The sequence below is a fragment of the Rhipicephalus microplus genome, chromosome 3 (genome assembly GCF_043290135.1).
Source record: "Rhipicephalus microplus isolate Deutch F79 chromosome 3, USDA_Rmic, whole genome shotgun sequence".
NCBI classification, from domain to species: domain Eukaryota; kingdom Metazoa; phylum Arthropoda; class Arachnida; order Ixodida; family Ixodidae; genus Rhipicephalus; species Rhipicephalus microplus.
In genome coordinates this window covers 270,638,409-270,664,495 of record NC_134702.1, presented here as the reverse complement: position 1 = coordinate 270,664,495, position 26,087 = coordinate 270,638,409, and the positions used below count along the sequence as shown (strand labels likewise).

The 26,087-nt window shown below is 44.5% G+C and overlaps 1 protein-coding gene across 2 annotated transcripts in view; it reads left to right on the top strand.

The window, feature by feature from the left end:
* The window catches only part of AP-2mu (adaptor protein complex 2, mu subunit), an 88,971-nt gene that overhangs the window by 52,777 nt on the left and 10,107 nt on the right, over window positions 1-26,087 (top strand). For both annotated transcript variants that reach the window (XM_037419487.2, XM_075891011.1), the window contains exons 5-7: window positions 147-269; window positions 7,992-8,127; window positions 15,323-15,532. In XM_037419487.2, coding sequence (XP_037275384.1) covers window positions 147-269; window positions 7,992-8,127; window positions 15,323-15,532 — 469 coding nt within the window. The remainder of the gene's footprint in view (window positions 1-146; window positions 270-7,991; window positions 8,128-15,322; window positions 15,533-26,087) is intronic.

The following is a 26,087-nucleotide window of genomic DNA, read 5'->3' as shown; positions in this document are numbered from 1 at the left end:
AAGTTGACCGGTGCCGCTTATTTTTCCCCCTAGTTTCTTCATAGAATTGTGTATTTCATTAAAAGTGCGGCATACTTATTAAGTCACGACGTGCATTGAAATTTTCCAGAATTCTGTGCCTATGTGTGCCTTTTTCTCTTATGCAGCACGGGGAAGACGTCCATAGCGATAGACGACTGCCAATTCCACCAGTGTGTGAAACTGAGCAAATTTGAAAGCGAGCACAGCATCAGCTTCATTCCCCCAGACGGGGAGTTTGAACTCATGAGGTGGGTGTGCAAACGGCGAGGTACTGCCTGCTTACTAGGGGTCTCATTGGAATTGAAAACATATAGAGATTTTTGAACACGAATGGATACCATACAGTCAAGTAAGGAAATTCTTTTCACGAGTAATATTTTATATTGCTACATATTTTGTTAAAAGCACTACTAGTACTATACTCAATTGGCACACATGTTTTTGTGAGAACCAAAAAAAATTGTATTTGCTATAAAGTGCAAGACTATTATATTTTGGTGAGCCTGTGAATAATTTGGGGGCTTAGGTTTGCTTCATGTGCTGAACGAACTTCTTATATTCTTTTTTATTAATTGAAATGGCATCTATGTATTAAACAAATTACAGCATATCAACGAACTGAATGATGATGAGTGGGGCAAAGGGTCTGTTCGTTCGTGCATCTGTCTGACCGTGTCTTAAACCGTGGGTCGATCTGTCCTTCCGTCTAGTGAACATTCCAAAGTACCATCATCTTTTCATCATCATCACTTTAGTGTTGAATTTTTCATGTACAGTAGCTTAAGAAATTCAAGTACCCCCATCTAGCGGACATTTCAAGAACTAAACCAGAGGTGGCCACCTACTACGTACATCGAAGACGCACGATTTACAGCTTAAAGAGCTTCGACATTCCAAAAACTAAACGAGAGGTGTACCTACATCGAGGACGCACGACCCACGGCTTAAGGTGCTTCACCCCTAAAAGTCTATCCCCCACCGGTGGTTACAAACAATAACGGGACCAAAGGTGTAACGCCATAAGAAGCTTCGCCCCTAGAAAACATAAGAAATGAAACAAAATAGGCTTCTATTCTGAAGGGTTGGCACCTCCGCCCATTGTAAAGGTGTTTATTGAACACTGGCGTAAGAGCCGAAAATCATGGACTGCGAGAGCAAGAGGATGTATGAGCACGTACCCAGTAGATGTCACTTATGGGCGTAGCGACAGAAATGTAGACGGAAAACAGAGCCACATAAGATAAGCGCTTTGCAATCTGTTTCTTGCGCTACGCCTCCATGGAAAGGCTAGCGGTTCTTCCCCATCGCAACACTAATTTGTTTATTTCAATACCCTAAAGCCACTATCGGGCATAACATAGGGGGTGATGATTTTAAACGGGAGCTCCAGCGCATTTTTACTGTATTGAGCTAATGCTGTTTTCAAATAAAGAAAAAGCTCATTAATTTGAACTTACAGGTTCAAACTAATGCGCTGGTCCTGGCACAGCTTTATGTATTTCTACGGGGGGGGGGGGGGGGAAACTTCTGATGATTCAAACATGTCGGTATCAACAGTTAATTTGTACTAGGAGCTCCCTGGCTTTCGTCGCTCCTCACATGATCACAAATCGGCCCAGAGGGATCACACTAACTACTCATTACTTTCACGTAGTGTAGTGATTGAGTTCCATGTATGCTCTTCCGGTTGTAAATGTCCTCTGTTTGCTGCTACTGCTATATGGGTGGCACGACGCAGTCAGGCAGTGTTTGCCTCAAGCTGTGGCCCCTTGGACAATTTCAATATCGTTCAAACAAAGACTTTAGATTGTGTTAACTCTGCCATGTAAATGAATGTGTTTTGGAGCACAAGTAGCTTCGTATATATTGCAACCAAGACTCGCTGCACACCTGAATGTAAGTCTCTGCTTGTTTCTGGTGTGTCGCTAACCATTGAATAGATTGTGTTTACTGGTAGAACAGGAATCTAATTTTCGAAATTACCTGCTACAAACACGTCACCATCAGCCTAAATATGGGCACTGCAGGCCAAAGGCCTCTCTCATGTTCTGCCAATGCTGTGCTTTCGGCTGCCACGTTCTACCTGCGAACTTAATCTCATCGGCCCACCTAGCTTTGTCTCCCCTTCTCGCATTTGCCTTATAGTATTGCTTGATTTGCAGCAACGAGTCCAGAGGTCTCTGGGTTCTCTCTGCAAAGTGCGGTGCAATGCCTGTTCATTATGGTGCCTGTCTGCTAATGAAACTCTGCTTAATTCGAATAATTTTAGTCAGTCCCCTTTGAGTTTGAATTAATGGCATTTTAGTGCAATATTACGCCGAGAGACTGGTCAATAGTTTAAAACGAGCAATAAATGAAGAGTCAAAACGGAGAACTGCTTCGTGCTGGGTATGCGATGACATCATGAAGTTGCAGCGACATGCCGTTATGGCTAGCCAAGGTGTAAACATAGCATATGCGCTTCTTCTGTCATGCCAAAAACAAGCTGCCAACATCATCCGAAGCTATGCCAGCTCGTCTGAACTTACCATTGACGAGTTAAGGGGGGAGGCTACCCTGGAGACCAAACTTTTTTATTTTTTAAGATAGCTGGATGAAACTTTCAGGGGTTGTCCACTACAATAAAACTAGCACAACTGCTAAGTTTCACGAAGCTGTGTTTCTTAGTTCCAGAGTTATTGAGGTTTAACTGGGTGCTTCACATGGGTGCCTGAGGAAGAGTCGTGAGAAATCCCAGGACATAGTAGAAAGTTGAAATTCAGTGTGGTCATTCCTTGATAGCTATCCCAGGGCGCTACAAAGCCGTTTTTTTTTTTAATTCCCCCCCCCCCCCCCCCAAAAAAAATTTTCACGCAACTTTGAATTTGATGTAACCAGTAATGACCAGATTCATCAAAAATTAATTGTTTATTATATATTAACAGCACCAATTTTCAAAAAAAGGAGCTTGTTACGCCCTTGCAAGGTCATTCAGGAACAGAATAAAAAAAACGGCACTCAAATCTGATGAACGGTTTTCGAGTTCTTGCTTTCCTCAGCACCACAACTAGCAAAAAAATCCGTTCTGAGAAAACAGGCCAAGAAAGTTCAAAACACGTGTTTTCTTCAAAAAGCTCCAGCACAGTAGCTAGAAGTGTCCTGGCGCACTCTTTTCTTCTTTTGCCTGGCCTCCATCTTCTCTTGGTGTCTTTTAGAATTCTTTTTTAGGCGTAAAGCGTCTTTTTCACGAGCTCGCTGGATGGCCAGATGACCTGGTTGAAGTCCAATGGAGTCCGACATCACTTGGGTTGCTTTGCAGCAGCCGGCATTGTAGCGCAGCACTGCTTCATGCAGTGCTGTTTCTACCGCGATCAAGGATGAGTGTTGTTCCTTCGGCATCAGAGACCACAGAATGGAGTGGAATGATTCTGATGCATTTTGCGTCTTCGCTCCCAGGCAGCGCTGAAGAAGCGACTTTTGTGACAGTCTTTCGTAGATGGGCAGCATAGCTGCAGCGACATAGTCCGGTAGGCTGTGTTTATGTTTTGGCTGTGGCTCACGCTTTGCCTCTGCAGCTCTATGGCAGCACCACAATTGAGCCCCCTCTGGGCAAAGTTCATGGTGAGGGTCCTGGTCAGTCGATGTGACGTGGTGATATGTTACCATCACTGCACGCTGCATGGCTGTTAGGTTAGTTGAATTGTTTCTCAGGGCCCAACTATAATATCCTGTCAGCTTTTCAATGAGAACTTTAGTCAGCTTCCCCTTCCCACTCAGTGGCTTATCACTTTTCTGCACAATGTTTCGAAGAGCACTTCCAATCCTTTTCTGAACATGGTTCAGACATTCTTCTTTTACAATTGGCACTATCCCGTACACATTCTCTTCTGTGAAGGCAGCGAAGGTACGGCTGTCTCCGTCGGACACAAGAGTGGTGTACCGCAGGCCATGCTTGGATACAGACCGCCCAAAGAGAGTCAAGCCTGCCTCCACTTCCATGCTTCCCGATTTTGTGTCTGTGTTTTTCTGGCAAATGTGGTGCTTCTGCCAGCTTTCGTATGCTGCATCTCCAGGTTTGGGCCCTGTTTGGCATCCAAGGCAGTGGTTTGAAAGAACTACAGCATCCAAGATGAGACCTGTAAAGAAGTCAATTACCGATCCCCCTCCGATGTGTGATGTGTGACCCCCCGCTTATGTTATGTGCCATCGTACACCACGGTGATGTCCTTGCAGAAGCTGGGGTCCATTTCTTTATATGTTTTGTGATCACTGCTGTGGCAGAATCAGCATAAAACTTCTCCAAAGCGGTGGCCTCTGGCTTCCTGAACGTCTCTTTCAAGTGCTTTTGAAACGTCTTGTGGTGAAGACCTCTGTAAGAGACTTTCATGGCAGCCCAAAAGTCATTAGGAGCTGTTTGCCCCTTGCTTATTTGCTTTATAGCCATTATGGCGCGGACATTTACATCGAAGGCCTGCGTGTCCTTTTTGCAAGGTGATGTCCATAATTTATCGACGGTGCCACAAGAGGCGCACACGACTTCAAGTTTTGTTCCAAGTCCAAGCTTGGTGCTCTCTCGGACAGTCATAGCACCTTTCAAACATTCTTTGCACACTGTGCGGCTGAGCACGACGTTAAAGATGTTCGTTTGAACGAGCGAAAAACGTTCGCCCTCACTTGTCACTGCAGGTGCAAGAGCCGACTGTATCAGTTGAAATTTCTTCTGCGTCGCCGGCGTAGACTCGAGTTCAGCGCGAACGGCGTCACGACGTTTCGCATTCGCATCGATTTCTTCCTTCGTTAGGAAACGCGTCCGCAGATGAAGCGACGGTCCACTCACGCTCGATGGCGGCACCGATTCAGACGAAGTGCTGGGTCCGGCGATATCAGAAGCACTCCGTGTCACGCTCGATGGCACCAATTCAGACGAAGTGCTGGGTCCGGCAATATCGGAAGCACTCGGTGTCACACTGGATGGCATCGATTCGGAGCACGTGTCGAGCCCGGTGATCTCGGAAACACTCGGTGCATTTGCGGCTCCAGCCACACTCGATGTGTCGGATTCTCGACTGGCGACAGCCGACAACACAGTTCGGTCGCGGCAAGCGTCTACGCAGTCGGCACTCGCAGCAGAATAGCGGAATTCCGATGATCTTACAAGCCGCATAGCGCGCCTCCGCGCACCGGACTTTTGCACTGACTTCGGCTTCGTTGCCGGCATCGCCCGCAACAACAAAGACGAAGGGACAGAACTAGTGCAAAAAGAAAAAAAGAGAGAAAATGATCGAAAAGTTAGCACGAGGCGAAGAGCGGCTCGTAAGCAGACGTCTGTCGAGGCGGACAGAGCAGAGAGCAACAACGAAGCGAGCGCGCTGGACGCGCCATCGAGAGGAGCGACCGCCCCCGCTGCTGCACAGCAGCCAATGGCGGGCACGCTTTCTCCCGCGAGATATGAATGCGCTGCTCTAGCCAATCAGCGCTCCGCATTGCATCGCGGGAAAACGCCGATAGCGTCTCAACTGTGCTGCCGACGCCATTTTGCAAGGCGGTGAACGAGAGAGAAAGAATTCACGGTCAAAACAACACCAAGATGGCGCGGGACGACCGCATGGTCCGGGAATGGCGCGCGCGTGAAGTTTGGTTTGATTTCGAGATTTGCGCCTGTTTTGGACGCCGCGGCAGCCTCGAAAATAGTATTTTTTTGCACTTTGCGGTTGAATTAGGTGCTGATAATTACAGAGTAGGTAGTTTATGAGACATACAACCCAAAAATGTGGTTTTTCAAAAACCGACTTTTTCGCGATTTTTCGGTTTTCAAGGGCCGCGTCCCCCCTTAAGCGATGATTGCTGCTACTATGTGATTGTGGAAACATCGCCGGCACATGAAGCAGCTGACTTGACCCACATCAATCTCTTCATTGCGCGATGTCACTGCAAAACCCTATATCGATGACGACTAATGCACTATGCAGCTGACAAAATGACAGTTCTCATGTCATTGTCACCTTATAGATGAAAGAATGCACAGCATTCGTCTTCTGGGCGAGGCGGGGTAGAAAATGTCGCATACACAGGGTTGTCCACATTTGCAAAGGTGACTCCGAAATCGGCTGCATATTTCAAAATTAGAGTTCTGAAAGACTAAATCACTTGTGGTTGTATAATCAGGATGTCAGAGAGCATACACTCCGTTTTATCAAAATTGGTGTATATAAAAAAGATCGCCAGAGTTTCTCTTATGTGAGTGAGTAAAAACAGCACGAAAAGGACACAGAAGCAGGGCCCGTTGTATTAATCACGTGTTCCAATGTCTTTTCGGCGTTATTTTCTAAGCGCATATATACAACTGTAATAGAAAACAAACGCATGGCATGTTGACCTAGTGCCTGTGGTGTCACAGAGACAGGTTTGATTCTTCAGTTGCAGCTGCATTGTGAAGGGGTAAAATGTGGCAACGCTTATTGAGAACCATAGGTGGTCACAAAAATAATCGATATTCCACAACTTTTGGCATCATGTCGTGCTTTTGATGGTTCTCGCACTGCAACCCCCCCCCCCCCCCCCCCCAAAATAATGTTTCTTTATATATTATGCCCCACCCCCTGGTTTCACCTGCAAATACAAACTGCAGTACTGGGGTGTATTCTGCTGCACAACAATTATCTTAGTGGCTTGAATTTTTCTCTCAATTTGTGCACTGGCTACATTCTGATTCTAAGTCACGAACAACGTGCAGCTATCGGCATGCCCTCGCGTTCGTAACTGGGAATTACAGGGTGCGTGATAATAGTGCAGGGAAAGCTTGCAAGATGATGCCCCAAAAATGCATTCTTGTGCAAATCGATGGAGCCATCACTTGATCCTATTCAGAGTGCGGTGTCGGTGGCGAGTGTGCCACTTTGAGGACCACCTCGACCACCTTGGCACACTCATTGCCAAGGAGTGAACTGAAGCTGGCGAAACAGCAAGGTTAGGGAAATCGCACGAACGATGTGCCAGGTGCACGTGCGGCGGATGTTAGTTGCACCAATGAGAACTTGGCATAACTGTGCTGTTAATCTGCATCTGACGTGCTCTAAAAGAAAAAGCAAATTTATGTGAGGACGATTCCACAGTAAATGTTACCAAAAGCACCTGAAACTGTGCACTACCATCAAATCATTCCAGGATTTAACAAGTAGAGTGGGTGACATCATGGCACAGCACACAGGTGACTCATGCAGCTTTTGTTGATGTGTGTCTGTGCCATAGAACCGAGCACCCCTAGTTGTGTGCAGTGCAGCCCACTAAGCTAACCCAGTCATTGCTGGGATCCTAACTGCAGCATACACCTGTGTGCAGCAACATTTATTCACGCTTGCATAGCACCAGAGTGAGCAAAGGTGCGATGACTATGTTGTCAGGCAAAGGTGGAGACTTCTGCAAGCTGCTTAAATTTCTGCTAGTGACATGCATTTAATTGTAGAGCCTTGAACAAGGGCGTGGCAGCAAATGGCATGTTTACTCGCACCAGTGGCAACAGAACTAAACCACTGAGCCGCACGAACTGTCTGTCAGGCAGTTCATCGTGCAGTTTACTTAAGGTGCATTTGAGGGATAAATTTGTCGTGTATAAGTACCTCGGTGGGTTCGTCGGTAGCAGTCATCACGGCCCATATGTTCTCGATGTTCATTCATATGTCCCCAAAGCCGAAGCAATCATGCACAAAATCAGAGGTTCTTATTCAGTCACTTGGAATACTTGAAACTTCCAAATAGGTTTCCGAATTGGATATAAATACTAAATATGTAAGTTTTTGACTGTTATATCATACTTTGGGGCACTTACGCGCCCCTACTGCTTACCTTAAAAGGTCTTGCCAACAGTGGCAGTAATGGTAGCTAGCTGGAGATTCAAATGTCCCAGTTTCAGTAGAGGCAAAATGCCTGTGTACTTAGTCGTCCACTATGACATGTAAAATGCAGCAGCACCTATTGCATGCTTCTGGTGGCAGGTACCGCATCACCAAGGACATCAGCTTCCCGTTTCGCATTATCCCCCTGGTCCGAGAAGTGGGCCGCACCAAAATGGAGGTCAAGGTGGTGCTCAAGTCCAACTTCAAGCCATCTCTCATTGGGCAGAAGATTGAGGTCAGTATCTTAACACTGCATGTGGGACTTAAGCCCCTGATACAAAGCAGGAAAGATAAGCAGGAATGATACAAAGCAGGAAAGATAACACAAGTGCTGTTATGCAACAGAGAAGCTAGCTGCCTGGCATACACAGTCTGGTATGCTGAGTGATCAGTCACAGATTGCACTCTTTTTATTTGCTGTACTCGGCTGCTGACCCGCAGGTCGCGGGATCAAATCCCGGCTGTGGCGGCTGCATTTCCGATGGAGGCGGAAATGTTGTAGGCCCGTGTACTCAGATTTGGGTGCATGTTAAAGAACCCCAGGTGGTCAAAATTTCCGGAGCCCTCCACTACGGCGTCTCTCATAATCAAATAGTGGTTTTGGGACGTTAAACTCCACAAATCAATCAAATCAAATCTCTTTTCATTTGCCAGAACAATGTAAGATTGTCAAACAGATTCGTTTTAGTTATGTCAAACCCTGAACACATGAAGATGTTTCACACGCTATGGTCCTTGCGCTTATGATTGAATATATAGGGCAGTTTGAACGGAAACGCAATTTCGAAAGAGATAGAAGGCTTTTTTGAGATTCCTTTTTATTTTACTGTTGCTTTTTTAAAACTTCTACTGCTGTCACTTTGTGCATGCTTATGAAGGCAAAACAACACGCAACATAAAGTATTTATTTTATTTTTTTATCAAACACTGGACACGTAGTCGAAGCAGGCAGGGCAATATAATGGTACAACAGTGATCATGTTAAAAAAGAAAGAATCAACGAAACAAGAACACTAATACAGAAATAGATTCAATATGTTTGGCAAATGCTATATGAACAAATCAATAATAATCACCATTATGGTGTCAATTTGATTAATGTACGAGGGAATAAATAATTCTTAAATGTGTTTGTTTTTGCAAAGTAGGATGTTAATGCATTTTGTCAAAGGTGAGGCGGGGTACGGGTTAGTAAAGGCGATAGAGATGACTCTAGTGTTGAATTTTTCATGTACAGTAGCTTAAGAAATTCTAGTCTCTGCTTTTGTCTCCTCATCTCCAGAGGTTCAATGTGCTCTGCTTTCATAAGTTCTGTAGGTGAAGCCTGTCTTGAGAATTCGTTAAACTTCAACAAAATATATCCAAGTAAGTCTTGAAATTACATTGCAGAGAAAAAAGAAAAATAAATATTACAAATGACTGTGAATGGACAGATAGTTACTGAGAAGCTGCAACTTGCCAATCACTTTAATGCATGTTTTCACAGTGTTGTTCCTATTTCTAGTTATTGCTCACACAACTATGCAGTGCTACAACTTTCTGATGTAAATTTTATATTGGAAATATGGTTGATTGGGCGAGTTGGTGATACATGACTGTTTTGAAATGAGAGTGCACCGCTTAGAAGCGGACAGAAAGACAGGGACAAGTGCTTTATATTGGAACTGGGTGCAGTTACTATGTTGCCACACCTCAAACCCAAATGTTGTAGTTGACCTGACAATATCCCTAATTCATTTCTTCATAGGTATACAGTAACTTTATCATAATTTCTTGTTGAAATATTTTGTACATCACTGGTGTTGTCAGAACTATGGAGTGACTGCAAGACAGCCCGCATTGTACCAATTCATAAGTAGGGAGACAGTCTTCTTGTAGAAAATTACCGTCCTATTTCTTTAACTTCATTATGCTGCAAACTTATTGAACATATCATCATAAACAGCAGAATTACATATTTAGAAAAGCATTCTGTTTTAACCAATTGTTAGCATGGGTTTAGAAGGGGGCATTCGACTGTAACACAGCTGATCGCTGTTGTTCATTCCTTCGTGTCAACTCTTGACAAAAACGAATAAATCAACACAATTTTCTAGACTTCTGAAAAGCCTTCGATGCTGTCCCTCATGATAAATTCTTAAACTTGATGATGCAGGAATTCCAGGATTGTTTCAATTCCAGGACATTAAAGTCCTCTTTTTTTTTTTTTTTGCTTTTGGACACTGTCCCCGCAGTTGGCGCAAATCATAAGTCTGAGAAGGTAATTAAACACTCAAGTGTACAATAGAGAATTTCGTTCCACCCTCACTGAAGTTCCCCTGTTCCGTGTCGATGCTGAGAAGTTCAAATTTTCGTTCGGTTTCCGACTTAACGTCAAGTGCTTTTTCACATCGGCCGCACTTGCTGCACGCTGGCTATTTTCTTCGGCCAATAAGTTATCGACGCGTTTTCTGATAACACTCCAGGCTTGGGCTGACAAAATGTACACACTACACGTGCTAAGTCGCATTTTCGTACACAAATTGCCAACCAATGATCCTTGATGCGTCTTGCAGCAGCACTCGAGGCATGCCTGAACGAGGCGCACGCGCTCGATGTAGTAGGCTGCGACGCTGTATTTGATGCATCAACAAGCAATTCCGCAATTATGATGAGTTCTTCCGTGCTGGCATTCAAGGCGTTCACGATGAATACAGATGCGTGTTCAATCCATCCAGCGGCTATTGCGGAACATGCCTCGCCGAATTTCGTCAGGCATTCTATGGTCACTGTCGTTTCTTTCCGAATACGCAGCATGTATTGAGCTGCTCCGAATGTCCGAATGTCTTCGGACATTTGAGCAGCTCAATAATCGCAGTAGCATAGAGTAACATAATAAACGGAATGAGCAAACACTCTCATTGAATCATGCGGCCCACTTGACTGCTAGCACTCCTAGCGGTAAGCATTAAACTGTCACAAGGTTCCTTTTCCGGCCTTGCCATTGCGCCTCAGTGGTTTTGGTTTTGCTTTCGGCATTATTGTGTGAAGGTCGGGTGTTTCTTTTGTTATTCGGGAGTGCTTTCGTTAGCTGTTTTTTTAGGGTCAAATAGGCCGTGGGCACGGCTATTTTAAACACGTTCACCTGTTGCCAGTTCTTGCAGAAAAAAAAAATGCACGCCCAATTTACTAATGAATCATGTTTATTCAGACAGCAGTCCCTAAAATTCAATATAAAACAGTTAAACAGGCGCTTTTAAATAATACATCATCTCCCTGCTGAAAATTTGAGCATTCAATGTGTATCTTTAATATTTATTCAAGCTGCAGTGTATTGTTTTTTCAGAAAAAACATTGCTATGTAGAAAAATCACCATCGCATCGAGCAAGCCGTAAAAAAAAAAGGTACACAATATTCGCAAGCATATTCATTGTCGACAGGAACATTTCAACTCATCAGTAAAAATTTAAGTATTGTAAAATTTTTTATTAATTTTTACTTATTTATTTATTTACAGGTACTGTTGGTCGATTCAGCCGTTACTGGGGTGAGGCGTAAATCTAATCATTGTTTACATGAAATAGCAAGGAAAATCTTCTAAAAACCACAGTGTGTCAATACATATAGACAGTGAACAAAATCTGACATAACTATCATGTCAAGCATAAAGAAGCAATGCATAGTAAAAAAAAAACAAATTTTCCATCACAATATTTTGCTCCACCACCTGCATTATCCATACATTATTCATTGCAGAACATTAAGCTTCACAATACACGTCTCACAAAATTTGTGGGATTCGGCACATTCAATGAAATTTTAAAAAAAGCTAGCTTTCAGAAGATTTACTTACAAAATTTTCTATAGTGTTGAATTAGCATTTAACATTTCACAATTCCGTACAATCTTTTATGGTTCTAGGAAAATAAGAGTATGTGTATGTGTTCATATGAGATTTGGGGATCTCAATGTTTCTGTGGTAGTCACTTTGTAGGTTCTGGACAGGTCGCGGAATGAGGTGCTGTACTACATTAAAGTTAATTGTATTTTGAGAAAGCAAAGGTAAGTTTAGTTGCAGCATCTCTGTCACGGAATTAGTTCGAGAGTATGTTAAAAGAATACATCTGGCCGCTCTTCTTTGTACTCGCTCAATTTAATAGATTAATATGTGTGGTTTAACATCCCAAAACCACCGTATGATTGAAAGACGCCGTAGTGGAGAGCTCCAGAAATTTTGACCACCTGGGGTTCCTTAACCTGGGCCCAAATCTCAGCACATGAGCCTACAAAATTTTTGCCTCCATCGAAAATGCAGCCACCGCAGCCGAGATTCGATCCCGCGGCCTGCCGGCCAGCAACTCGTTCAACTTGATTGATTGGTCCTTTCTGATAAGGGTCTCATATGATACTTGCATATTCTAATGTAGGTCTTACTATAGCTAAATAGGCTGTTAACTTTACTGGGTCTTGATGCAAGAATCAGCGTGAATAATCGGACAAGCTGTAAAGAAAGCAACATGAAGACCAAAATTCCATGAGTATTGCTCTTAAAAATGATCTAGCTCTCACTGCCCACGACAGCAAGGTTATAGCAATGTTTGATGGTGTTGGCATTGCCGTCCACACAGTGAACTCCTACTTCTTGGCCATAGGTGCGCTGTAGCTCCTTGGCTCTTTGTTCCCGGCGGTTGAGGTGAAATTTAGGGTGGGTGTTTCTCGGTAGATCTTGCATGCATCTTAGGAGGAAGTTGATGTCATTTCTTCTGATTACGGTGAAGCGTAGTGGAGCTGTCTCCTAATGCCACGGCCATTTTCAGCGGTGGTGAGCCTGCGGTTTTGTGATGATAAATTAGCCTCAGTTAAAATATATATGTATGCTTCATTCGTTCGGCTTGAACACGGAACCATAATGCGCTGGAAGATTATCTTCAGTATTCTAGGTGTTGATATCAGCATTTTTCAAAATTTTCTACAACACTAGAGCGCACGGCTGATCCAAGATAGCTAAACAATTAACACGCTACCACGGAGAGCTATCGCCCGTCAGCGGAAGCCAAAGAGAGTGCCTTTTGTGTGCCCAGCCGATGCAGAAGAATAGAGGGGAGAGGGCATTACCACTCACTCACGACATGTTCGGTTAGTATTCCATAGGAGAAGAGGAGAGGAGAGCATCTACCCATGAGTTCTGCCCTTCCCTTCCGCTCCTCTTCACTTGCGCGCAGAGGAGGAAAGAGTTGGAGGAGGAGGCCACCATGTCACTATTGGCTATTGCGAATCATGCCACAAGATCGCACGCACCTGCGGCCAATGACAACATAAACCGTGACCGTTTCGAGCTCGTTGGGAACTCAGCTGAGCTGGCGAACCCGGCTTGAGGCGTGAGATGTTTTTTGTCTCAAGTGGTCGCAAAGCGACTCAAAGAAAACGGCTAACATGGTGGCTACTTCAAGCCGTGTGTCGCCCACTTCACTATGGCCTTCCGCAAGAGAACTGCGTGGCATGCACTGTTGCACTGCTGTCCGCGTCTGTTTATAGTGTGTGCATGGTGTATTTGCAACTGCATTCGCGCTATCGTACAACTGCTGCAGCGTGGTTCTTGTTGAAAGTTCTGTGCCTGCCTTCGGGCATTTGTTTTGGCCGCTGATTAAGTGGTGATGCCGCCTACAGTGATTATTATGGGCCTACTTGGAATTTATATTGGCTCTATGAATCAAGCAAGAGGGGTGCAGTACTCGGGATATTAGGTGCCTCGTATGATATGGATGTGTGTGCTGTGCCGTTGATTTTTCAAGCGAGGAGGCCAATTTGTAAATATTCCATCTTGATCGCTCCTACAGGGACTGCTGAGATAGGCGATCTGGGGCAAACATTTAATTTTGCGAAATTCTACCGACTTATTGATCACGGTGCAATCACCGACCTAATGATCACGGTGCAACAGGACGTCCAGGTATGGTCAGGCCTAGTAGCGATGCATTCAAACTCGCCGTAGCCACGGCAACTGCATTTTTAATTTCCGAATAATTATTCTACCCATTATTTCATTATATTTCTACTGCATAAGTTATTTAATAGCAACGTCGTGATCGATCAGTACATGTTCAGTTTTTTGTGTGCGCCACCTAACAGGCGGCAGTAACCCTATGACCTTGGGCCACCACAGGCAGCCATCGACCACTCTTTGTGTTTACCATGTTCCTCTATGGCAGTAGTTCAAACGTGGGAGTGAAGTTGTGAACCCGAAGAACGTCGCAGAGCAGCCGAAAGCCTGAGCCGAGCGAGTGCACGATCAGAACGCGAGACTGGGCAAAAAAACAAAACAAAGCAAACACGGCAAACCATTAGGCCAGTGCTCGGGGCGAACGTTCGCTTTGACCAATCACGCGTGCGCAAGGGACCTACGGAAAAAGAGTGGTAGTGTCACTCTCGCTGCACCGCCGCCATTTTGAAGATGGGGAAAGACGCACAAAGAAAGCAGCTTCAAAACAACGCCAAGATGACAACGCCCGGTCGCCGTGTCCAGAAGTTACGAGCGCGCGAACTTCGAATGTAATTAGCCTGTTTTATGTCATTTTGCTTCCACCTAAGCATGTAAAACGCTGTTTTTTTTAAAATATTTCTAGATTGAATACAGCTTTCAGATTTCACCAGAAGATTATTAAACGTTTGAATGACGCGATACTGCACTTCTGCAAAAATCTACTTTGCGATTTTTTACCATTTCAAGACCGGCTCTCCCCTTAATGACACTGTTAACATGGTTGAAGGAGGTGTCCAGATTTGATTATTCGCTGATGATTGCGTGCTCAGTTGCGGAGGCTCAGTTGCAGACTCTGGCGGTGATGGCAGAAATGCTCGAGGCCCGTGTACGTAAATTTAGCTGAAGGTTGAAGAGCCCCAGCTTGTTGATTTTTCCAGAGCCCTTCACTATGGCAGCCTTCATAATAATAGTGGTATTAGATGCCAACAAAAAGCCAAGTCAGTGCATGTTAAAGGAAATTCTGGAGCTCTCTATCGCAGGGTTTCATAATCGTATCATGGTTCTGGCACATGTAATCCCAGCTGTTATCATTAATATTCGTCTCTTTAGCTGAATATTTGGTAGTGTCTAAATGTTCTGCAAAATTTGTATGTGCATCTTTCTCATCACACATTCTTTTAATCCCCCATAGCTCTGCATTGGCTGCATGTGTTGCTAAAGAAATTCCGTGTTTCCTTTACAAATTGTCGTGCCTGCATACAAAAGGCTCGGTGCGAGCTGGAGATATAAAAAAAGTGACATGCACTGACCAATCAGCTCACAGATAAGGCAGTGTTTGAGGGATGTACTAGACTAAAGCTGCTAAAACTTTAGTGTATCAGGGTGTTCTGTATTGGACCTTGTGGGTAGCTGCAATTGTGGATTTTGCTTCTATGAGTAACGAGTGATGTTTCTACTGCCACCTTGCAGGTTCGCATCCCGACACCCCTGAACACGAGTGGGGTGCAGCTAATCTGCATGAAGGGCAAGGCCAAGTACAAGGCCAGCGAGAATGCCATTGTGTGGAAGATCAAGCGCATGGCTGGCATGAAGGAGACCCAGCTTAGTGCAGAGATCGAGCTGCTGCAGACGGACGCCAAGAAGAAGTGGAACCGGCCACCAATCTCCATGAACTTTGAGGTCAGAGCTTGCGGTAGGGTGGTAAAAGTAAACCTGTGCAGAGCACATGAGGTGTGCATTTACAGATACAAACTGCTCGCAAGATTGTAGAATGTCTGCGCTTCATTGTTCTGCACAGTCTTTCGTACTGGGCCCCTCTGTCTTTAAAAGGCGTGCGTTTTTAGGGGCGAAGCTCCTTATAGCGGCACCCGTTCGTCCCGTCGTAGTATGTAACCAGTCTTACGCTTTGACCTGCAAGGTGGTGCCGGTGGGAAATTTTTGACCTCCAAGGTGGTTCCGGTGAGAGATTTCTTCTGTGCGTTGTTGAACAATAAGAGATAGTGCTCAATGCACATGTTAATGGCTGCTAAGGGGGAATAAGAGACAGGAGCATTCGGCCTCTAGGTAACGCGCACGCTGCGATCCCCATTAGCAGCTATTGGCATGTACATAGAGCACGATCTGACAAGAAAGGGTTGCTACGTTATACTCGCTGGGTGTAATCTCCTTGGTTTTAGAAAGGTTTAGCGAGCGATGGGCCGCATAGCCATGAATACAGTGAACTAGTAGATACCATGAACTTGAGGTGGTTAAAGGTGGGAAGTAAACCCGAAGCGCAAGCCGTAAGAAAGTGTGCATGTGCCACCTCCCGTTTAGTCCTTGAAATGTCCGCTGGATGGCGGTGCTTCTATATGGATAATATATGATGAAAATATGCGAGATGGTGGTACTTGGAGTGCTGAATAGATGGACGAACAGACATACAGACAGATGCATGGATGGACGCATGAACGGACGCAGGCGCGGATGCATGGACGAACGCAGGGACGGACGCACGGACAGACGCACGCACGGACGGGTAGATGGACGCATGGACGGTCACACAGACGTACGCATGGACGGACGGAAGCAAGAACGAATGGACGAACAAATGCTTTGCCCCACTCCCCATCATTCACTCCGTGGATATGCTGCCATTTTTTAGAGCTCTTCACAACTTCGCTTCCAAGTGTGTCCAGACTCTCTTCTAAATAGGGAAACATTTACTCCAGCTAAACCATCCAAAATATCGTACTACAGGATGTCACTTGCTACAAGGTTTTACTGTAATTGAATACTCTGTAAACACCCCTCTGGACATGCAGCCTTGAAAAGGTTTCAGCATATTCTGCTTGGCCCACCTACAAAGCAGCCCTGAAAACCTGTCGGAACATTGTCGGGAAATCTCTGGTTTTTAGTGTCGTCATACAGTGAAATGTGACTAGAATGAATGCCATATTAAGCTTTTGTTGAAAAGGACTGTCCGGTTGTTTTATAGACAAAAACAAACAGGCGTAGAAGAATGCGTGTGGATTGTTAGACGAAAACAAGTGGGTGTAGAAGAATGCGTGTGGTTTGTTGTACTCTTAGCCTGCTTGGAGTGATAAGTCACAGCCTCTATTAATCTGTAAAATGACTATTGAATTCAGCACTTTTGAAATGTCTTCATGCGTTGGCTCCAGTGAGCACGACATGACATGGCCTCCGGGCATCCTATGTAGCTGCATGAGTGCAAACATCCTTGGCAACACTGGAAAAGACCTGCAGTGATTTTATGTGTGCAGCTGGACCCCTTTACAAAAAACATGCAGCAATTCTTGTGTACAATATCCTTCCTTGGTGCAAAAAAAACGGATCTCTGAAGAAAAAATCAAGCTGCCATTTGAAAGGAGAAAAGGGATGTACAGGTACTCACTTAGGTACATCAGGCTGAAGCAGACTAAAAATCAAGAAAGCTATTTTTGTTTAGAAGGCAAAGAATTGGCTTCGTTTTAGTACATTTAACATGGGTTTCTGTGCTGTTATCTTCATTGCGGCATAATATCTGAAACTTTGATGTGAAAAATGTCCCTGCTTGTCAAGTGACACCTCATTAGGTGCTATTGAAAACTTCTTGCTACGATTTGGGGCTGCCAGAGGCTCACCAATTTGAACATCGAGCTCTATTTCACTTTTTAATCCTTCTATTTTTTTTTGCCACTCTCTTCTTAAACTCGAATTGGTCGAGAATGTCTTTGGCTGGAACATCAATGAGCTTGCATCTGTTCCTGTATTCGATCCTTGAATTTGCTTCCACTAGGTCTAGAAAAGCGGCAAATATCCTGATGGCCCACTTCGTGTGAATATTTGTCCTGAATTAGGTACGTACGTTTCTGCAAGATTCACGCCACCCATATTCTTGCTGTACACTTTGATGCAAAGTGGCTGCAATACATCTACTTTATTTGCTCCTATTTTGATTGGCACGTACTACCTGGACTACTAATGGGGCTTACTTTGCCCCCTTTCAAAATCGAGCTGCAATGTTGAAACTCGCTGGTGTCACCTTGATTGTCATCATTATCAATACCATCACTGCTAGTATCTGTGCAGCTTGTCAACAATGTCGGCTTCATCAGAAAAGTCAGTATCACCCTGAAAAAGTAGCTGTTGTATTTTAACACAAGTTTTTTATGCTGGAGTTGCTAGACTTCAGTGCAAGACGTATGTGACGTATTACCGTCTTAAAGCGAAGAAAAGTTTCGTCAATGGGAGTCGAATCTACGACCTTTCGGTTTGCGACAACATAGGCCGCGCACACTACCTACTGCGCCACGGCTGCACAAAAATTTAAGCTCGAGTGAGTTCATCTTGGTTCAAGCTGGAAGCTTTATAAATACACATTTGGATCTAACACTGTCCTTTCACAGTGCTTTTGGTAAGGCGATGCATCATGGCCATGACATCCACGATTAGTGCTTCAGTGCGTTGTTTCAATGCGTCCGTCCCATTCGTCGTGTTTCCAGTATTAGTTTAGTTTTGTCGATTCATTAATAGAACGCCAGTCGGCGACATTATCCCTAGCATCAGTCTTGCTTGTAGTATTCAGCCATACCAAAAATAGCTCTGTGTTCTATACTTGCACTTGCCCTGTGAAAAATCGCGGCTGGCCAACAGCTTAGACATGACATGCATCGTGTTTGATATCATCAACACGCATATATGATATCATCAACACGCATATTTGACACTCATGTTTGAGGTCGCATACTCCCATTCTGCGAGTACGCGACCTTACTTCAAGTTCGGTGTCAATTCAGTGACGTCTGTATTGACTGTTGTATTGCTTTCTTTGATTTCGTTCTCACCATTAAAAGGGGGGACATGGGTATATGGGATGTCTCAACTATTTCTGAACCGAATATGGTAAGAGTTGGCATGCTTACTTACTTTTTTCTCCTGATTATAAAAATGCAGTTATTTTTTCTGTAGCTTTATTAGTTCATTAAATAATTATGATGACAATCTCTATTGTTCTTATCACAACAGAAAAATAACCACCGGTCAAAAGTTTACAAATGGCATAGGGATTAACAATAGAAAACATAAGACACACAACATAGGAAGCACTTTTTAACTGGGTCACTATTTGTTACATTACAGTACATTAAACTTCATAGCTCTGAATGTGGCCTTGGTGTGGTCACACAAGACTAATTTCATGTAATTTCATTTTTATTTCCTTAAGGACCCCACTGGGCGGTATTACATAAGGGGTGAATACACAGGAAGAGAGAACATTTGAACACGTTAGTTTTTGCAGCACAGGTGATTTGTAACATTTGTCGCGAAGGATGATGGGCAGGTAGTTGAAGCAATGAAGCAGGGAAGGTCGTTCCAATCTCTGACGGCGCAGGGGAAGAAAGAAGCTGAAAAAGTGGCAGTTTTGTTGTGATAACGGGACACTTGAAATGGATGGCTTGTGCAATGTGAAATGTATGTCGGGGGTAGGATGTGAGGAGCTGCATTGAGAGAAAAGTGAGAAAATTTATGAAAGAGAGAAAGGGTGGCGATACGGCGGCGAACAGAGAGGGGTGATAAACCGGATTGTGCTTTCAAGGATGAAATGCTGATGTCGTATTAGTACTGGGAGTGAATGAATCGAACGGCGCGATTTGAACAGATTCGAGGTCGTTAATGAGGTATGTTTGGGGCGGGTTCCATATGGGGGAGGCATATTCGAGTTTCGATCTGATGAGGGACTGATATGCCAGCAACTTCACATGTTTTGGTGCATGACGTAGGTGACGCTTCAAGAAGCCCAGAGTTTTATTTGCCGATGAAATGACGTTAGTAATATGCACATTCCAAGTGAGATCGCAATAATTTTAAAAACTTGCATCAACAGAAATTAATATCTCCTTCCTATGTTCTGTGCTGCAAAGATATAGCTTCATGCTGCAAAAAGAATTATTCTATCTGTAATAGTTTCCAACATATTGCAGGAATTGTCATGCAGGGTGTACAAAAGTGCCATTTCGAGAAAATTGAGAAAACATTCTAACATTTCTAACTGTAAAAATGTATGTAAAATGACAGTCATTAACATATATGGATGCTGAAAAGCTTAAGAAGTGCGACGCTTCAGCTGATAAAAAATTGAACAAGTACCGTATTTACTCGATTCTACCGCGCCCTCGATTGTAACGCGCACCCGGTTTCCACGACGAAAAAAAAAAAGTAAGACATCGACGCGCACCCATTTTTCTCGTTGGCCCACACGATCACACCACTCGAAAAAAAGGCTCCTTTCAGGAGCGCCTTCCGTTTAAATATGAGGTACGGGGGAAGCTTGTGCAACTGAGCATTGCCGGCACTCTAGTTTTACCGTGGCCCGATGTCGGCACGCGAACTTGCTTCGCCCCCTTCTTCTCGCCAGTTGTGGTGCCAGGCATGTTGAAGTAAAGAGGCGTCTGATCGGCATTCCCGATTCGCCCAAGCAGGTAGCCGTTGTTGTGCCGCAAGTTTAGGACGAACCTTTGAAAACTGTGAAGCATTTCTTCGTACTCCTCCGGCAACTTTTCGCATATGCCCGTTTGCCTTTGGAGGGAAAAGCCTTTCCTCTTCATAAAGTTAATTATCCAGCACCTGCTCGCTTTAAACTGGCTCGGCATTAGCCCTTTTTCTAAGGCTAACTGCATAACTTGCACTTGGAGCAGTTCTGTCGTCACGGGCCGCTGTGCCGCTCGCTCCTCAATCTCATACTCGCCGAGCAGCTCTTCAATTTGCGGAAACCGACGCTGCTGTGGTCCGCTGAAGCCTTTGCGTGAATCTTTGTTGTCGACAATCTTCTGCTTTTGTTTCTGCCAGTCCCGCTAGCACGTTTCGGGAACTCCGAACGACCGCGATGCAGCCCGATTTACGTCCGTTTCGGCACACGCGAAGACTTTTCTTTTAAAAGTGGCATCGTGGTGTGCACTCGTCGAGTTTTTGGAGTCGGCCCTTCCATGCCGTCGATGCTAATGTACACCAAGATGACGAACTCCTCAGCAGACGTACGAAGTGCCGCACATGGGAAACACATAGGCAGAAATGGCCGACGCGCTATGCTGACGCACGTAGGGGGCGGCCATTTTGGAATGCCGATGGCAATAGAATGACGGTATTCATTTTTTTTTTTCGTACTCAATTCTAACGCGCATGCGATTCATGAACTCGCTTAACCGGAAAAAAGGTGCGCGTTAGATTCGAGTAATTACGGTATACTTCTTGAATTACAGCACAATGAAGTTCATTGCAATGAATAAAGTTGATTGTAACCAAGAACAAAAAATTTTACGTAAAAATACATAAAATTGGAGGAACACATTAAAAATCGGCTCTCAGCATTTTTTGTGCACATTCAGCTACATTGTGGAAAAATGACAGCTTTAGCGGTCCGAGGTCCACTTTTACAGAACAAACAAACAAGGAAAGTCAAAATCCGCGTTTCGAGAAAAATACTGTTAAACCTTTGTTTTGCCATTTCGCGTGAAAAGTATCATGGTACGCTTACTTTTAATTAGTTATTATGCACTGGGCATGTTCTCGGACTGATTGTGTGCATGAACGTGTCGTTTTTCAAGTCCTGCTGCAAATTGTCACTGTGTGCTCGTCTGCCGACAAGGCCGCTCATCAGTTCGGTGACTGTAGTGACACCGATATGCGACGAAGTTGCACGCGTCATCCGCGATCCATCGAATGACACAGCGAAGCTTTTTGGCTTGTCCAAAACAAGTTACACGTAAATGTCGCGAACAGAACTTGTACGCTCTCTCATCGATTTCGAGGCTACATGAGTGCTGAGGTGTTAGTTTCCTTTTTTCTGTAAGACTGCCGCATGTTCGAGTGGAGACCGTGACATCGTTGTGAACACGTCGTTAAAAGCACTTCATCTGTTGTCGGTAGCCTTCATTGCGCGGGCGGCGAGCACGATCACTGCAGATTCCTTTTCTGTTGTTCGTCGAGGCGCGGCGTATTCCACTCTGACGAACAGTCGCGTAATTTACACACAAACGAGGTCGTTTCGTCGGATGGGGTGAACCTGCGGCAGCGGCGCGTTCAGGGATAAGACTGCACTTCCGTACCATCGCTGCAAAAATATCTATCTCTCGTTGCTTCACTCATGCTTTTTTTACTTGCCATCCTGTAACTGTTGAGGCTCTAAAACACAGTCGCTGTGAGCGACGTTGTCGCCAACCGACGGGCTCGTACGTGAGTTAGACCTACGCCCCTGACTCTGCGACCGTCGTTGACCACCGCGAGTTTGTTATCCTTCTTGTCCTGAGCCACAGCAGAGCTCTTTCTGAAGTTTATGGCCAACGAACGATCGCCACACCCACTTCATGAATTAGTGTGGCGCAGAACTTCTTTATTGCAGCAGGAAGTCGACAGCACCATGACAAAATGCCGCATGTCCGTGCGCGTCACGATGGTGAAGTAGACGCCGGAAACGCCACTTGGGCAATCGGACGCCTAAGTTTTGTCATGTGCCCCAAGCAGCCAATAAAATCGTATGCTGGTGCTTTTCGATGATGTGTTTTTGCTGAAAAACCAATGATCAAGGCGAACCAGCGGTGGCGGTGAAATTGAAAATGAACGACCCTTCCAAATGAGACCTAGATGACCACGAAAGCTCGTGTGTACCGGCAACGGTTCGGCTGGGAAAAAGCACGATTTTAGCGTCTATTTGCGCTCACAATCATCTCACAGGGGTGTTCTAAATTGATTTTCCACCAGAAATAATGATGCGAGAAGCTAGAAACTTCTCAGATAAGTGTAAAATAGGTGGATTCCGAAAATGTGAGCTTTTAAAAGACATTTTTTTTTGCAATTTTCACGAAAAAATTGCGAAAAACTTCTACAGCTACTAAAATTGTCTATGACCTCAAGGGTTTGTTAGTTGATGGAATGGAGATCACCAAGTGTCAATGTGGCTCGTTCACAATAAACGGGGCTATAGCTGTCAAGAAAAACGTTATTTGAGGTCGGACATGGGTCAGACTAAGACCTATATTCTTCCATTGGGAAGACCGTGGCCAGTTGTCAAACATCAAAAGACATTGCGCAAGCTTTTTTATGTCACTGTACAGTAAACATTCAACTGCCGTAATGACAAGTTTCACTTTCATGTTATACAAATTCCTGTGACGAAGGGATCAACCATGTTTTTTTAGTCACTGAAAAATCTGCTTGCAACGCAGAACAAAATTGAATGTACAAGTCGAACCCCGCTACAGCGAATCTAATGAGGTGCAGAAAAAATTTTATTTAAGCGAAAATTTCGTTGTGAAATAGAAAAAATATGGCTGATCTGAGCTAGCAAAACAAAGGAACCTTTATTCTCAAAATTCAAGAAGTGTCCTCTGCTTCCTATTCTTAGCCAGCAGCCCCGCCGTGGTGGTCTAGTGGCTAAGGTACTCGGCTGCTGACCCGCAGGTCGCGGGTTCAAATCCCGGCCGCGGCGGCTGCATTTCTGATGGAGGCGGAAATGTCGTAGGCCCGTGTGCTCAGATTTGGGTGCATGTTAAAGAACCCCAGGTGGTCGAAATTTCCGGAGCCCTCCACTACGGCGTCTCTCATAATCAAATGGTGGTTTTGGGACGTTAAACACCACATATCTATCAATCATTATTCTTAGCCAGCAGCGGCACATTGCAAGTGTCACCCATGCATGGTGAAAAGCATGCTGAAGTAATGCCTACAACCGCTTTTGTAAACGAACCAAACAAGTGCATTAACCCGTTAACACCGGCAGCTGTCCGCCGTCAAAGTGTCTCCGACAACGCCGAGATGGAGGCAGGGTATCGTGGAGAGGTGAATTTTGCCTTATTCTATGCCATTCTTATCGTCCACCACTCGCGGCTAGCTGATTGTGTTGATAATGCTGGCTAACAGCCACTCTGATTAGTTACCACACTGGCCAAGCGCGAACGAAACGATACGCATTGGCATCGAAAAAGGCATTGTTCCGCGGTTGCACCCAGCAGCTGCTTGAAGCAAACCATGAAATGAGCGACTAAGCTTCAGCTTTGGACCGTCTGCGACTCAAAAGCAAGCCAGTGGCGAAAGCAGGGCAGTCTCATTGGCATAGCTATCAAGCAATGGCAGCGCCCACGCTTGCTGAAGAGAGGTGGTTTCTGGTGGTGCAAGCGAGTGTTTTAGACTTCGTCGACATATTTTCAGGTGTTGAAAATGCATTAAAATGCTAAAGACAGTGTTTGCTTTATAGCAATAAATATCTGAGCCTGGACTTGCATTGCAAAATTTTGTTTAAGCGGGAAAGAAAGTGTTCGTTGTGGTGACATTATTTATGCATTGACTCGTATGGACTGTTGATGGGGAACCGTAAATATTTCATTTTAGTGAAAATTTCGTTGAAGCGGGGTTTTTTGTAGAGGGGTTCGACTGTATGGTCAGCAATTGCAAGTTGTCCTATCTCAGAGCCAACTCAAAGCAAGTCCGACATTTTGTGTGCCTTATCTAGTCAATCGGATTTTCCTACTCACTGCTTAGCAATATATATTTAGCAATATATATTTTATTAAGAAAATTTGATTTCACCTGAACAACTGCACATGCTTTCGTCGCGTGATGCCGCCATACTTCTGTTTACTGTGAGCATGTACATGGGCATATGGCGATATATTGTGGGCGTTTTTGTTCCTGAATCTTCCGCTTGCAAAAGCATCTGTTCCTGTCAAGAGGCCTTCAAATATAGCACAGCACACGCTTTTCAAATGTACCCATTTGGTTCCCCCTGGGCCAAAGTGGTTATATGAGGTGTATATTATTAGCAGAATATGTGTTTAATCAACCTTTATATCAATCTAGGTACACTTGTTTCTCATACTCAATTGTTTGTTACATCATCTGCTCTTAATAAAGGGTTTGACTGTATTAGTCTACGCTCATTATAACAGATCTGGGTACAACACTTTGATACAAAAAACCACTATTCGGCTTAAGTTTGGTCTGTGTATTAAATTAATGGTGTGTAGTTGCTTTTAGTGGACTGCAATACTATGGACTATTGGCTACAGTGGACAAAATTTTGGCCATTTCTTTTTGTGCAATAGGGTGCATAGGGTGTAGCGTCGACACAGGCTATCGACAGACTTGATTATGCGGCTTTCTATGCGCTAAAGTCACGGTAATATTAAATTGCTGCTGGCAACAGTTCTAGCTTTGTGTCAAGCCAAGTTTCCAGACAAGCCAGCCTGAGGTCATGCTGGTGCTACATTCACACATATAGTTGAAGTATTGCAGCTGACTGATATTCAGTGCAAAGTGATTGCATCATTGCTCAAGCGAGCTTGCCAATCTCTAATCACAAATTTCTTTTTTGAGCTAAGAGTAAATGAGTTTGAGGCAGATGTGTGTCACTCATTCCTGTTAGGCATTGTGGCCAATGTTTTCAAAGTAAAATGGCCTGAAGCTCCAAGCAGGTGAGCTTCACTATCAAATTAGAATACAGTGAAATCTCAGTAGAATGAACCCCACATTAACGAACTTTTCAGAATAACAAAATTTTAAAAAATCCCGCGCCGACTGCTACTAGCTTCAATGTAACACTATTTTGCTGCTGTATACTTTAGAATAACAAACTTTTCAGAATAACAAGCGTTAATTTAGTTTCACATTATATTAATATTGCCTCAGTACTACTAACTCATGTTCTGAAATCCTTTGTGATCACCGGAGCAGTACGCAAGCAGACAACAAAGCGAACGGACGCCTTTGCTTCTCAGAAGTGTGGCAGTTTAGGCTGGTTGGTATGACATGACGATAGTTATAATGCGACAACAGAATGACAAGGAGCGCTCATGTCCTTCTTGTCTCTTTGTCGCCGTTCTGTTCTCGCGCTATAACTATGGGCTTCTCAGAAAACGCATGACAGTGCGGAGGGAAAACAAGCGCAGAGGCGAGGGCAACACAGGGCAAGGTCAGCGAGGCAGAGGGCAGAGTGGGAGTCTCTGAGAAGGAAGCATATGCGCGGAAAACCTGAGACAGCGAGGGAGCAGAAAACGAAACGCGAGGAATTTTCTTTTTTAGCACTTTTTTTCTTCGAAAGAGGTGATGACAGCCACGACGTTTAGGGTTTTTTTTTTTTTTTTGTCACTTCTAGATGTGCTCTAGGGCTAGAAGGCCTTGTTTGTCCGTCTGGTTTGTCTCTTTTTGGTGATTACTTATCGCGTCCGCAAAACAAGTCGGCGTTCACGCTGGGGTGCTACTACGA